The sequence below is a fragment of the Chanodichthys erythropterus genome, chromosome 16 (genome assembly GCF_024489055.1).
Source record: "Chanodichthys erythropterus isolate Z2021 chromosome 16, ASM2448905v1, whole genome shotgun sequence".
NCBI lineage: Eukaryota > Metazoa > Chordata > Actinopteri > Cypriniformes > Xenocyprididae > Chanodichthys > Chanodichthys erythropterus.
In genome coordinates, this window is record NC_090236.1 from 28,868,561 (window position 1) to 28,882,560 (window position 14,000).

General features: G+C 37.3%; 1 protein-coding gene across 1 annotated transcript in view; it reads left to right on the forward strand.

The window, feature by feature from the left end:
• Positions 1 to 14,000, forward strand: part of cdh7a (cadherin 7a) — a 54,904-nt gene that overhangs the window by 32,641 nt on the left and 8,263 nt on the right. Inside the window, exons 9-10 of the mRNA XM_067362170.1 lie at positions 8,130 to 8,247; positions 8,400 to 8,651. Of these exons, the coding sequence (XP_067218271.1) occupies positions 8,130 to 8,247; positions 8,400 to 8,651 (370 nt within the window). The remainder of the gene's footprint in view (positions 1 to 8,129; positions 8,248 to 8,399; positions 8,652 to 14,000) is intronic.

Sequence of the window (14,000 nt, forward strand, 5' to 3'; positions counted from 1 at the left end):
TGTGACTATATCTCACAATTTTGACTTCAAATCTCACAACTGCAAATTTATTTCTTGTAATTTATTGTAACTTAATATCTTACAGTTGTCTTTCTCATAATTGCGAATTTATCTCAGAATTGCAACTTCATATCTCACAATTGTGACTTCATATCTCACAATTGCACATTTATTTCTTGTAATTTCTTGTAACTTCATATCTTACAGTTGTCTTTCTCTTAATTGCGAATTTATCTCAGAATTGCGACTTCATATCTCACAATTGTAACTTCATATCTCACAACTGCACATTTATTTCTCATAATTTGTTACTTGGTTGTGGCTTTTTCTTACGAATATCTAATGCCTAACCCTGGTTGTAAGCCTAAACTGTGAACTTGTCCCTCAAATCTGATTGGTTGATCAGAGTTTTGTTCCAGGATCAACATCTTTGCACTGGTGAAACATGTTGCACTGGTGAAATCACATTCATCATCTCACAGTTACATTTTAGTAAGCAAGCTTCCTTAGAAACCCCACTTAGTAAATGTAATTGTTTCATTTACATCCTTGAAAGATGGTTTTAGAGGAGAGTTAATAGTCAAGCATTTGTAGAGGTGTTTGAAATTCTTACTCATTCAATTATAGTGTTGTTTTTAATAGTCTATCAGAAATTTACTTGATCTGATCAGTTCTTTTGGGAGCAGTGAAAGAATACTGAAGGATGTTTTTCTTTTTCTTTAGAAAAAATATCTCTCCCACAAGAGCTCTCAAAACAAAGAGAGAACAGAACAAGGCTACAGGGTTTAGTGAGCATGAGATACAATCCCCTGTAGTGGCATGATTGTCTGGGCCATAACAATTAGTCCTGGCCTGCCTGTGTCTCAGAGTCACAGGGAACAGTGTTTGTTTTGCCTAAATGAAAAGGTGCTGGTGGGCTCTTTTCACAAATGCTATCGCAGCCTTGAAACGCATTACCGAAGTCCCCCAAGAACACTCTCCATGTGTTTTGGACACCCCAGACTTCCATCACTTCTAACTTTCAGAGCTCTCTCTCATATTAGAGACTAAATTACTTTCCCGCCTCTCCGAGGAACAGTAGAATGGTCTCTCTTTCTCTGAATAGAGATGAAAGCATCTGTATGTTTTCATAATGATTTAGTTTCCCCTGTGATTCATGTTCACTTCCATATCTTCAGCCATGGGAGCACTTGAGCGATACAGCAGTGAGTCAAATGCTGTCTCGATTGCATGGATCTCTCCTGTGATTCTTAGCACGATCACTCTGTCCTTATCGCGGCCCTTAAAACGCTGTACCTGCAGAACAGAGGCTCTCAGACATCCTGAAGTGCTTTTGGAGACCAAATCTGAAAGTCAAAGCCTTTGAATGTGGCATTCCGGAGCTGTTAGACGAAGAATTTTGATCAGACAGAGTGTTTGCCATGAGGCACAATATCATCAACAAACAGTGATAGCACTTTTCTGTCACTTCAATGCCTTGCAAAATAGTCGCAAATGCTGTTTGTCTATTTGCGTCTGAGGCGAAATAGGCTCTTTTTCAGCCAGCTTTCGTGCCTGTTGTTACATTGTGTATCTCCACTTCGTGTTTTCGTACGCCTCATCTGCACATTTGTATATTTAGAGCTTCACACCTGCTTCCATCAAGAAGCTACCCGCTCTAAAAGAGACTGTATGGAGCTCTTGAATTTAAATTCAGAATTGCCTGGAGCACGAATGAATTGTTGCATATAGTTGTGCAGTAAAGCTTTTGCCAGGTTTCGTGAGCAAATGAAGCCAGGTTGTGAGTGCAAATTCAATTTGTTTTCTTTTTTTCCTATGTACTCAGAGAGCTATGTGGGAAAAGTACATTATTTCAAAATGAGGGTTGACTGAATGACCACTCGAAAAATCTTTCTAATATAGTCCTGTATAATTAGGCTGGTTTTGTTTTTGTTTGATCCCGATGAGACATAAGACGTGTTCTTGTGTTAAAAAGAAACAGTAGTACAATGTAATGAACTAGAATGCAGATTCATTTGCGCTGTTTTTAAAGGGTTAGTTCACCCAAAAATTAAAATTGTGTCATTAATTACTCACCCTCATGTCGTTCCACACTCGTAAGACCTTCGTTCATATTTGGAACACAAATTAAGATATTTTTGATAAAATCCTATGGCCCAGTGAGGCCTGCATTGACAGCAAGATAATTAATACTTTCAATGCCCAGAAAGCTACTGAAGACATATTTAAAACAGTTCATGTGACTACAGTGGTTAAATCTTAATTTTATGAAGAGACAAGAATACTTTTTGTGCACCAAAAAAACAAAATAAGGACTTTATTCAACAATATCTAGTGATGGGCGATTTCAAAACACTGCTTCATGAAGCTTCGAAGCTTTAAAAATCTTTTGTTTCGAATCAGTGGTTCAGAGCATGTATCAAACTGCCAAAGTCACATGATTTCAGTAAACAAAGCTTTGTTACATCATAAGTGTTTCGAAACGTTTCGAAATTTCAATGGTTCACCATTTGGGGATGTGACTGGCAGTTTGATACGCGCTCCGAATCACTGATTCGAAACAAAAAATTTGTAAAGCTTCGAAGCAGTGTTTTGAAACAGTCGATATTGTTAAAAAAAAGTCGTTATTTTGTTTTTGGTTTTTTTTGGTGCACAAAAAATATTCTCGTCACTTCATAACATTAAGGTTGAACCACTGTAACCTATTTTTACTACCACGGTGGTAAATCACCAACAACCGCCGGTCTTGTGGTTGTGGGGTCCGAAGGGGGGGCGGGGTTTATATATATATATTTGGATTTTTGATTATGATGGATTTTTTTTACGATCCTGTCCATCAAAATGACGGCGAAACGCAAGTCTAACACACACACACACATATATATATCAATATTATCAATATTATCATAATCAATATTACCCGTCATTTTAATTTTTATATTTTAATAAGACATTTTATTCACGAACTTACAGTTTAAGCAAATAGGCATAGGCCTGCATTTATTTATACTATGAAAAGAAAGTTGATCAAAGACAAGCTGTGTCACTTTCAGTTTTCATCTTGAACTCTTGTCACGGATTGTGAGTCAATGCGATCATCCTTTCCTCTTTACTACTGCACAGAATGAAATAAACATGAATGAAAATAAAAAAAATATGTTGAAAGACAGTAGCTTACCGAAATCTGTATCACGTCAGTTCAGTCAGTGATGCCAACAATGTCACCTAACATTATAACTCAGAAAAGCCATTCGTTGACCATAAACTTATAGTCAGCAAGAAAAATAAAAAAAAAACTTAAGTAAGCACGCATAAGTAACTTTATCATTATACAATTTACTTAAACTGGGTGCTCGTCTGTGTGTAACCAAGCGCATCGTTTTCATTTTATTCTGGAGACTGAACTGCTGCCACACTGGAGCGCACTCACCACCTAATGGACAGGAGTGGGAATTACAACAAGCTTACATACAAACTACATAATCTATCAAAATGACGGACGGGCTGCAGATTTTTTCAGTCACTGCTAAACAAATTCCATCATAGATGGAACATTTTCAGTTAACGCGATCTCTGAGATATATAAATATATATTATATATGACGTCACACTACCGCCAGTGACACTCCACGACCGCAGTGACAACTTCACCACCGCGGTGGCGCGGTTGTCATGCCTACCATCACAGCCCTAGTAACCACTGTTTTAAATTTGTCTTTAGTAGCTTTCTGGGCATTTGAAAGTGTTAATTATCTTGCTGTCAATGCAGGCCATAGTGAGCCAACGGATTTTATCAAAAATGTCTTCATTTGTGTTCTGAAGATGAACAAAGGTTTTATGGGTTTGGAACAACATAAGGGTGAGTAATTTATGACAGAACTTTCATTTTTGGGTGAACTAACGTTAACCCTTTAACTTGATACAGCGTCATAAAAAAAATGCAACGCTCACTGCCAGACATTAAAAAAATAACACAAGCCAGGCTCTAGTCTTTTATTTTTAAAAACAGAAGTTAGTTTGGATTTTTTTGTGACTGGATTTGTTCTGAAAACATTGGTAGTACATTGCTAATATGTTATCTTCATCAGCAGTGTTGTTTAATTTACACATTTTTGATATATATTGCACGACTTTGTTGTTGTTGACACTCAGTTCTATTAACAATGAAAGCTTGGCCTCTAAAAAATTCAAAACTTGCATGAAAAAAAATCTATATAAAGTCTGTTGTTGGATGACTAGGTGATCTTAATCACCCATCTCCAATCTACGTGATACAAGAGGGAATATTCCCCATCATTGCATCCGAGTATAAAACAGATGGCTTGTTGAAAAAGGTCCCCAGATCCCCATCCAACAAGTGCCTGTAATGGGGTCACATGCACCAAACGTATGTCTTCACCTTCTCTTCCCAGCGCAAAGCTCTTTTCTCTGTGCCCTTGGTTTCTCTTTTGTTCCTAATATGACTTTTTGAATTTAATAGAAGCTTAATATGAATTGAAGCTTCGGTCTATAAATGAGCCAGATGATTTGTTACAGGTGATTTAGCAGATTAGATTATGAGGAGTGAGTGTTTTCCCAGGGGGTTTTTATCTCTTTAAGGTCGTCTATATTCTTTCTTGTTTCTATGCCACAGAGACACGGTCAGCAGTGGCAGGCTGACAGACTGGTGTTTTAAAGCGTTCGTGACTTCTATCTCTTCACAGGAGGTCTCACCACAGTGAAGATTTCCCCTCTTTAAAATCAGGTGGCACAGGAGAGATCCCTTGCCCACTAGCCATTTAGCCATGCGAAACGAAAAATAAATCACCCATATTTTTTCCATTTTTTTCTTGGCTGCACAATTTGTGTTTTTACAGTATTATTCAAAAAAATTAATGACTTTTTTTTTTTTTTTTTTTAACTTTTCTTCTTGGTCAAATACAAAGTCGGGTTTTGTTTAAGCTGCCCTGCTTTGGCAAGATGTTCTTATTCATTTTAAATGAACCCATTGCCTCAATGATTTTATCAATACACTTTGCATTTGCCTTAATGGACTATCGGTAATTAAATTTGTCACCGTTTACTGTAATCAGCGCTTGGTGCTGAGGGAACATCCTGTGCAGCTTGTGTCATTTATGCAGGTTTTTAATAGCACAACGTTTTACGATTTCAAAAATATTTACAGATAAATGATAAATCCATCAGAGTTCCCATTGCCAAATACTCACTTAGCGAAAAAAAAGGGGGGAGGGGGGTATTAAATAAAAATAAATGAGTGGAGAATTACAGCACTGAAAAGCTCTTGGTTAGCACAAGGTCATATTCCTCGGACGAACAAGGAAAAATACAGAAGAGTCTGTTAGCCCACAGATCTGCTGCATTCGGCCTGTGTGTGAGGTTTTAGGAGATTTTTCAAGCAGATTGAGTTTGTGCTGACTGCAGCCTGACACAAGGGAAGAGCTGTGCACAGAGTATTTAACCCAGCCAAAGCCCACAGATTAGGCCACAACAGTGTGTCAGGAGAATCTTCTTAGCGTACCACCTGATGGGTCACCCTGATATTCATCTCTAAAACACAGCACTTTACCCAGCTTTGGGGAGGTTTCACTCCAGATTTAGACTGGGATGGCCCTCTACTTTGCTAAATCCCTGGATACCATATGGGCATCATTTCTCACAGATAGCTTACTGGCTTCGTCTATCCTCCTGATGTTGTTTTCAGTGTGATTTAAACTTGTGAATTGTGTGTTTGTTTCCTCCAAGTTCACCACCTTGAATTCAGCTGATGGTTGAAATTTGTTGTGTGGTGTAACATGAAAAAAAGCTGCTAACAGAATTAATTCTGTAAAGAAATGTGTTAAAAAGGTTAAAGGGTCTTGAGGTTAATATTTAGAAGTTAATGATAACTGTCTTAAAGGATTAGTTCACTTCAGAATTAAAATTTACTGCTAATTTACATAAAGATGTTTATGTCTTTCTTTCTTCAGTTAAAAAGAAATTAAAAGTGCCCTAGAATTAAAAATTGAATTTACCGTGGCATAGTTAAATAACAAGAGTTCAGTACATGGAAATGACATACAGTGAGTCTCAAACACCATTGTTTCCTCCTTCTTATGTAAATCTAATTTGTTTAAAAGACCTCTGAAGAACAGGCGAATCTCAACATAACACCGGCTGTTACATAACAGTCGGGATCATTAATATGTATGCCCCCAAAATTTGCATATGCCAGCTCATGTTCAAGGCATTAGACAAGGGCAGCCAGTATTAATGTCTGGATGTGCACAGCAGAATCATCAGACTAGGTAAGCAAGCAAGAACAATAGTGAAAAATGGCAGATGGAGCAATAATAACTGACATGATCCATGATATCATGATATTTTTAGTGATATTTGTAAACTGTCTTTCTAAATGTTTCGTTAGCATGTTGCTAATGTACTGTTAAATGTGGTTAAAGTTACCATCGTTTCTTACTGTATTCACAGAGACAAGAGCCATTGCTATTTTCATTATTAAACACTTGCAGTCTGTATAATGCATAAACACAACTTCATTCTTTATAAATCTCTCCAACAGTGTAGCATTATCCGTTAGCCATGGAGCAAAACCTCAAACTCGTTCAGAATCAAATGTAAACATCCAAATAAATACAATACTCACATAATCCGATGTATGCATGCAGCATTCATGACTAACACTTTGTAAAGATCCATTTTGAGGGTTATATTAGCTGTGTAAACTTTTTTTATGCAATGATAGAGTTGAGAGCTTGGGAGGGGGCGGAGAGCGCAAGCAATTAAAGGGGCAGCAGCCTGAATCGGCGCATTTCTAATTATGCGTCAAAATAGGCAGTTAAAAAAATTAATTAAAAAAATCTATGGGGTATTTTGAGCTGAAACTTAACAGACACATTCAGGGGACACCTTAGACTTATATTACATCTTGTAAAAAAACATTCGATGGCAACTTTAGGGTTTGTAGAGGCCTCTACATGATCCCAGCCGAGGAATAAGGGTCTAGCGAAGGTTCAAAGACTAAGTCAAACAGCCTTTACAAAAAAAGGTAAAATGATGTTGGATGATTTTGAAGTTGGAGGAGAAAATGAGATGGACCTTTCCAATGTGATTAATGCATGGCAAAGCTAGTGCAAGGCAAGCATTTGTGGTTAAAAAGTATATACATTTTTTATTTTTTATTTTTTTAAATGACTGATCCTTTTGTTAGATAAGACCCTTATTCCTCGTCTGGGATCGTGTAGAGCCATTTCAAGCTGCACTAAAACTCCAATTTGGACCTTCAACGCGTTGGTTCCCATTGAAGTCCACTATATGAAGAAGAATCCTGGAATGTTTTCCTCAAAACCTTAATTTCTTTTCGACTGAAGAAAGACAGACATGAACATCTTGGATGATATGGGGATGAGTAAATTATCAGGAAATTTTAATTCTGAAGTGAACTTAAAAATTTGTGGCTCTCATGGCGAGATGCTGAAAAGCCAGCGAGATGCTACATAATCGGCAAAGACGTCTGTCTCAATCTATTTGTACACAGACCAATAAATAAGAATTTTGCAAAATGGGTTGTTGTGGACTGTACTGTTAAAAAATGTTATCACAATTCAACCTAAAAATATTCATAGAGTAGCATCTATTCTAACTCAAGAATATTAGAAGGATTGAAGGATCCAGTTTGATTACATTAGGTTGCACCAACAAATACCCAAAAATGGCTAGATCACATTAAATATAACTACTCGAAGAAGCTGCTCATATCCACTCTGTACAGTGTATGTTCTGTTATATGGAAATAATACATTGACTTAATTCATTGTTCATAATTAGCTGACTAGTTCAGTGCTTGAACTTGCCACAATATTGTAATGTCTTAAATTATCTTCCTGGGGCTTTTCTGAGCAAATATTGACACATGCTATTCATTTCTTTTCTTTTTTTAACTAATTATTCAACTTATCTATTAATTAATTCCATTCATGAAAAATTCAGGTTTACATACAGTATAATCTGAAACATTCATTGTTATTGTGGCACTGCAGTGTTTTGAGCGAGAGAGTTGTGGATTATTTTGTCTGTAGTGAGGCAATAACAGCTGTATTCATCTTCCTGTTCTTTACTCCCTCTCACTGTCTTAGGTCATTGAAACCGTAAGTGCAGTGGATAAAGATGAACCACCCAGCGGGCATCGCTTCTTCTTCTCCCTCACTGCAGAGACAGCTGGGAACATGAACTTCACCCTCCGAGACAATAAAGGTATGTAATTTCATTAGGACAGTTTATAGCGAATCCTTGAATCTCAGATCTAATTCCTAAGACAGAAAAAGCTTGATTTTATCTATTAATAGGAGTCATTTTTTTCACTTTTCACATGATATCATGTCTCTCTCTCTCTCTTCTCTCTGCAGACAATACCGCTTCTGTTCTAACTAAGCGGAGTGGTTTTCAGAGGAGGGAACAGGCTATGTATCGACTGCCAGTGTTGATAGTGGACAGCGGGTCCCCTGCCCTCAGCAGCACCAACACGCTGTCTATTAGAGTGTGTGACTGTGACCCTAATGGGACGCCCCAGTCATGTGGCACAGAGGCCTTTATGCTGTCAGCTGGACTCAGCACCGGAGCTCTCATCGCCATCCTGGCCTGCATCATCACCCTGCTTGGTAGGAAATACATTTATCCCTCCTGAGCCTGTTTATTGAAACAAACTGACATTGGCAAAGTGCTGTTTTTCTTTGTTTGTTTGCTGAGCATTTCACTTTCTGCAATAGGTCTGCAAAACGTATAATTCATGCCATTGGTTGAACCAATGTTGCTTCGTCCGGCTGGTCGGGATGATCAAATTAACACACAAATGGCTTATTATGAAACAGCTGAAACAAAAAATTCAGCTGGAAAGTTAATATTGAAAATACACTGCTGTTCAAATGTTTGGTGTACGTTGATTTATTTGATTTTTTTAAGAAATTGTTCAGCAAGGATGCATTAAATTAATCAAAATGACAGTAAAGACTTTTATATTGTTACAAACTTTATCTCAAATAAGTGCTGAATATTAGAATTACACTGGAAACTGGAGTAATGACATTTTAAAATATAAAACAGTTATTTTAAATACTAATGCGCAATATTACCATTTTGGCTGTATTTTTGATCAAAAGCCTTGGTGAGCATAAGAGACCTCTATCGATTAACATTTAAACTTTTTGACCTACCCCAACTATTGAGCAGCAGTGTATTTTGTATTTTGTTTCGAGTGATAAATCATGTCCGAGGGGCCAGGGACATTTTATTTATTTATTATTTTTAATAACATTTGATTTCAGAATATTTTGATTTCGTGTTGTCTTTAAGGGAAAATGAATGTGAAGGTCTCAGCATTTAAAATTGCTGGAGAGCTTTCTGAATGCAGCTTCCAATCGAAGGATATTTTCCCAATTTTTGTTATTATTTTTCAAACCATTTTTTAAGAGCTTCTTTGCATTTCCACCTCCCCCGTACTGACATTTAGCACGCATTTGGGCTGCCGTTACTTTAGAAGTGCTGGCACGACAGCTCTAGCAGTTGGGACTCGGCATGCGCCGAGAGGTCTGCTTGGCCACAATTGACTTGTTTACCCTCTACAGGGAGGCTGCTGGTCTGGATGATTACTTATTATTTGGAGCCTTATTAGCTGATTGTTTGATGAGTGACCTCAAGCCAATATGTACCATTCACTTGGTCTGATTGGTTGACTGGCGTGTCTTTGTGCTGATTTGTTGACCTGAAGACTGCGCAGTGGGAGTGAATGCAGTCCTGATGGTTTGATTGATTTCTTGATTATACCATTGATAGGTTGTCTCTCTGGCTGTGATGGCGATGTGGATATCTGTCTACGGACACAGCCACAACTCTATTTGCTGACAGATGTTGTCTCTGTCTTAAAAGAGAGAGTCCTGTTTTTGTGACAAGAGAGGAATTTGTGTGTGTGTACATTTTGAACCAAACCCCAGCAATTTCCATTTTTTGATTACTCTCTTCTTTATCTGAGTGCACAGATTACGTATAAGTAACAAAGGAAGCTCTTTCCGCCTCTTCGGTGCTATTACATCTAAGTATGAACTAGTTCATTTCTATCTGCATAGACATTACATCTAAACAGCATCTGAAATAAACATATCTGAAATAATACATCACAGTGAAGCTGACTGCAATATGTTTCAATTTCATATTCCCTAAGAACGTCCCCTCTCTGCTCTTATCACACATGACTCAGAGAACCATACATAAGATCACTCAAATCATTTTCTTTTCCAGTTAAAAATATCAAACATGGTGAAGCAAAATTGCATGAGACATGAAAGGCCCCTATAACCTAGGAAAAATCGAAGAACAAACTGATGTGACATAATATTGGACAAAATCAGGTCAAAACGAAGTTCGTTTTGAGAGTTCGAAACAGCTTTCCAAATCGAACTTTCGGGAAAAGGTTGCTTCGACTGGTAAACACATTCAAACTACCATTGGTCTGTGGCGATTACATAATAGGTACACTCTAAAAAATGCTGGGTTAAAAACAACCCAAGTTGGGTTGAAAATGGACAAACCCAGCGATTGGGTTGTTTTAACCCAACTGTTGGGTTAAATGTTTGCCCAACCTGCTGGGTAGTTTTATTTAACCCAACTATTGTTTGAAAATGACTATATGGCTGACTTAAAATGAATCTAAAATTAAATTAAAATGTTCATTTATTAGACATATTAATGAATGTTAATTTTCAAGATATTTTGGGTTCATTTTAATTCAGCAATACTGTAATTTTTAAACAATAGTTGAGTTAAGTAAAACTACCCAGCAGGTTAGGCAAACATTTAACCCGACAGTTGGGTTAAAACAACCCAATCGCTGGGTTTGTCCATTTTCAACCCAACTTGGGTTGTTTTTAACCCAGCATTTTTTAGAGTGTAGATGTGCATGGAGGCTCTACCTTCTTTCATGTGGAAATCTTCTCCAGGTCATTTCTTTTGTTCAGTCCGTTGAGGTCAGATGTCTGCGAGTAAAACCATGAACACACTTTGCCGCTTTGTAGTAGAAAATGAAGTTCTTCTGATGAAATGAGACACTGACACTGTTTTTCATCTTTAATACTGTAAAGCTGCTTGCTTTTAAGCAATCTATTATATAAAGTGCTATATAAAGACTTGATTTTCGAGTTTATTTTTCTTACCCTCTTGGCAAATTGTTTTTTCCTCCGCTTATTTTCAGTATAAATCTAACTAAATTCACTGAGGTTTGTGCTTAAAACAAGAAAAACAACATAATAAACAGATTGTTCAACAGTTTTGGGTGTGAGATATTTTGTTTTGTTTTTAAAAGAAGACTATTATGCTCAAGTAATAAGAGCTGCATGTATTTGAACAATATGTAATATTAATATATTCGAAAATGCAGTTTATTTCCTATGATAGCAAAGCTGAATATTCAGCAGTCATTACTCCAGTCTTCAGTGTCACACGATCCCTCAGAAATCATTCTAATATGCTGATTTTCTGCTCAAGAAACATTTCATATTATTTTCAAAGTTGAAAACGGTTGTGCTTAATATTACAGTGATCCATATTTTTTTCAGGATTCTTTGAATAGAAAGTTCAAAAGAACGCATTTATTTGAAATACAAATCTTTTGTAACATGACCTTGCTGAATAAAAGCATTAAAAAATAAAAACCTTACTGATCCCATGTGGTAGTGAGATTCAAGAGATACTCTCTCAGTATAAGAAAACGTGTTAATATCAGTTTGCTTCTCGTTGTTGTCCTTCCTCAGGTTCAACAGGAATCCCATCTTCTCCGAACAGCACAGCTTGTAGCCCGCAGTAGCAGACTCTATCATTGTGTCGATTGATCGCTGTTTTTAAGTATTTATCATCTGAATGTGAGCTCAACTAACAGCTGTAACTGATGTTAAATAGCCATTCCTGTGGTTCGCTGTCTTGTGTGAATGTAGGGTTCTTCAGTAACACCACCCCTCTACCCCCCCTCCCCTTCTCCTCCCAAACTACACAAGTTGGATTAGACCACTGTGCTGCCTGATCTGAGCAATGCAGTTATTTTTGGCAAAGAGAGTCCGGCCCCAAGGGTCTCAAGACTGCTCACTCATGGTTGAGGGGAGGAGGAGACGGAGGAGGATGGCTTCAGAGGAGGAGAGCTGCGGAGGGAAAAGAATCTTTTCTGCTTTTATCTTTTTCAGAGTAATGAATCAACAAGCTTTTTGCCTGCTGTTGCTTTAGTTATCAAAGCAGAGCACAACGAAACCATGCCAGGCAATGAATGATACACAAGGACATGTCAACTTTGAGTCTTTTGTCTTTTTTTATCTAACAACATACAAAAGAGTTTTCCATTAAAGGATTTTTTCACCCTGAAATGAAAATATTGTCATTATAGCCTATACTAAGCCTCATATTATTTCACCCCGTGTGACTTTTTTGTGCTTTCGTTGAACACAAAAGGAGATGTTTTAAAGAACGTTCATGCTGCTATTTCAATATAAATTCTAAAAAAATAAAGAATTATGGCTATGACTGCTTCACCCAACGGTTCCGTGTATCACTACACCCTTTGCAACCACTCTTAACAACATAAACTCTTTGTTCTCAATTGTCTTGTTCCATGTTCGCAACAATTCAGTCTTTTCAGTATAAAAGTCTTCACTACTGAGTGACTCACTTATAAAGACAGTCTTTGCCGCCATCTAAAGGCTGGAAAACACTACACGACTTTTGCCCCAATTTTTTCCCCTGATTTACTTGCCTGGCAAGGCCAGACTGATATATCTTCTACAAGATATATCAGTCTGGTCAGTCCACCCTCCGTCGCGATTCGAGTCAACTCCAAACCGTACCGTGCAATCAGATTCGTTTATTTCAGTGACGCAAATAGTGTCACTCTAGTGTGGCGAAAGTCCCTTCAATATCAACAAAGATTGCACACGGGAGAATTTGTTCTATTCAGCCGTGAATTCAGTTTTAAATGACCAAAAACTCATTAATTATTTACTTTTCGCTGTTGACTCTCGTCGCTTTGTTAACGTCATATCCGCCCTTCTCTGATTGGTTTACTCCGCTTCCTGTTTGCTCAGAATTTGCTCCGCCCTACAAATCGAATTGATTCAATGGTTGACCAGACTCATCCGCTGGTACAGTGGTGAGGCTGGATTTTCCAGGCAACCGATTTACAGTCTGAACAAGTTGATGCTAGTGGCCAAAAGTCAGAGCCAGTCTACAGATTTGAGCTGACTGATTTAATGGAAAATCTCTTAGTATATGATGGACACAGACTCCGATTTTTTAGCTTCAGACTTTGATTCCATCCAGTCGGAGGATTTAAAACCATGTTTGATATTTTGAGCCAATATTAGAGCACATATCAGTGTATGATATGCGTTGATAATAAATACAGTACACGGCATAACCTCTCGTACCTTATTGCTTACGTATGTTTCAAAAAAGAACCTTTAACACATATAGAATCTTTCCATCCCACAAAAAGGTTTTTAATAGTGGAATTAAGGTTCTGGGTTATTAAAATGTACTTCTCACTAAGAAAAACAATGGTCCTTTAAAAACTGAAAGGTTCTTTTGGGAACCCAAAATTGGTCACATTACTGTCAAACCCCATTTTTGGAACCTTTATTTTTAATGAAAATAGATGATGAAGCCATATAATAGCTTTGTGTGAGAAAAAAATTGATTGAATGTCATATATTTTCCGATGTTCGGTTATACGAAATATCACGATAATTAATATGCACGATATTGTTATCATGGGCACTTAAAAATACTGTGAATAATTATTTATTACGAATTATCAGATTTTTATATTACATTTTAAGAATACTTTCCCCATCAAGCGTATAAAATTCACAACACCGCTGTTTGCTGTGTTAAAAGCACACGTGTACTCAGATGTAAACAAGCCCAGTGCATGAGAAGCACATGGTGGAACGAGTGAAGGAGGCGCGCTGAAAGTGTAC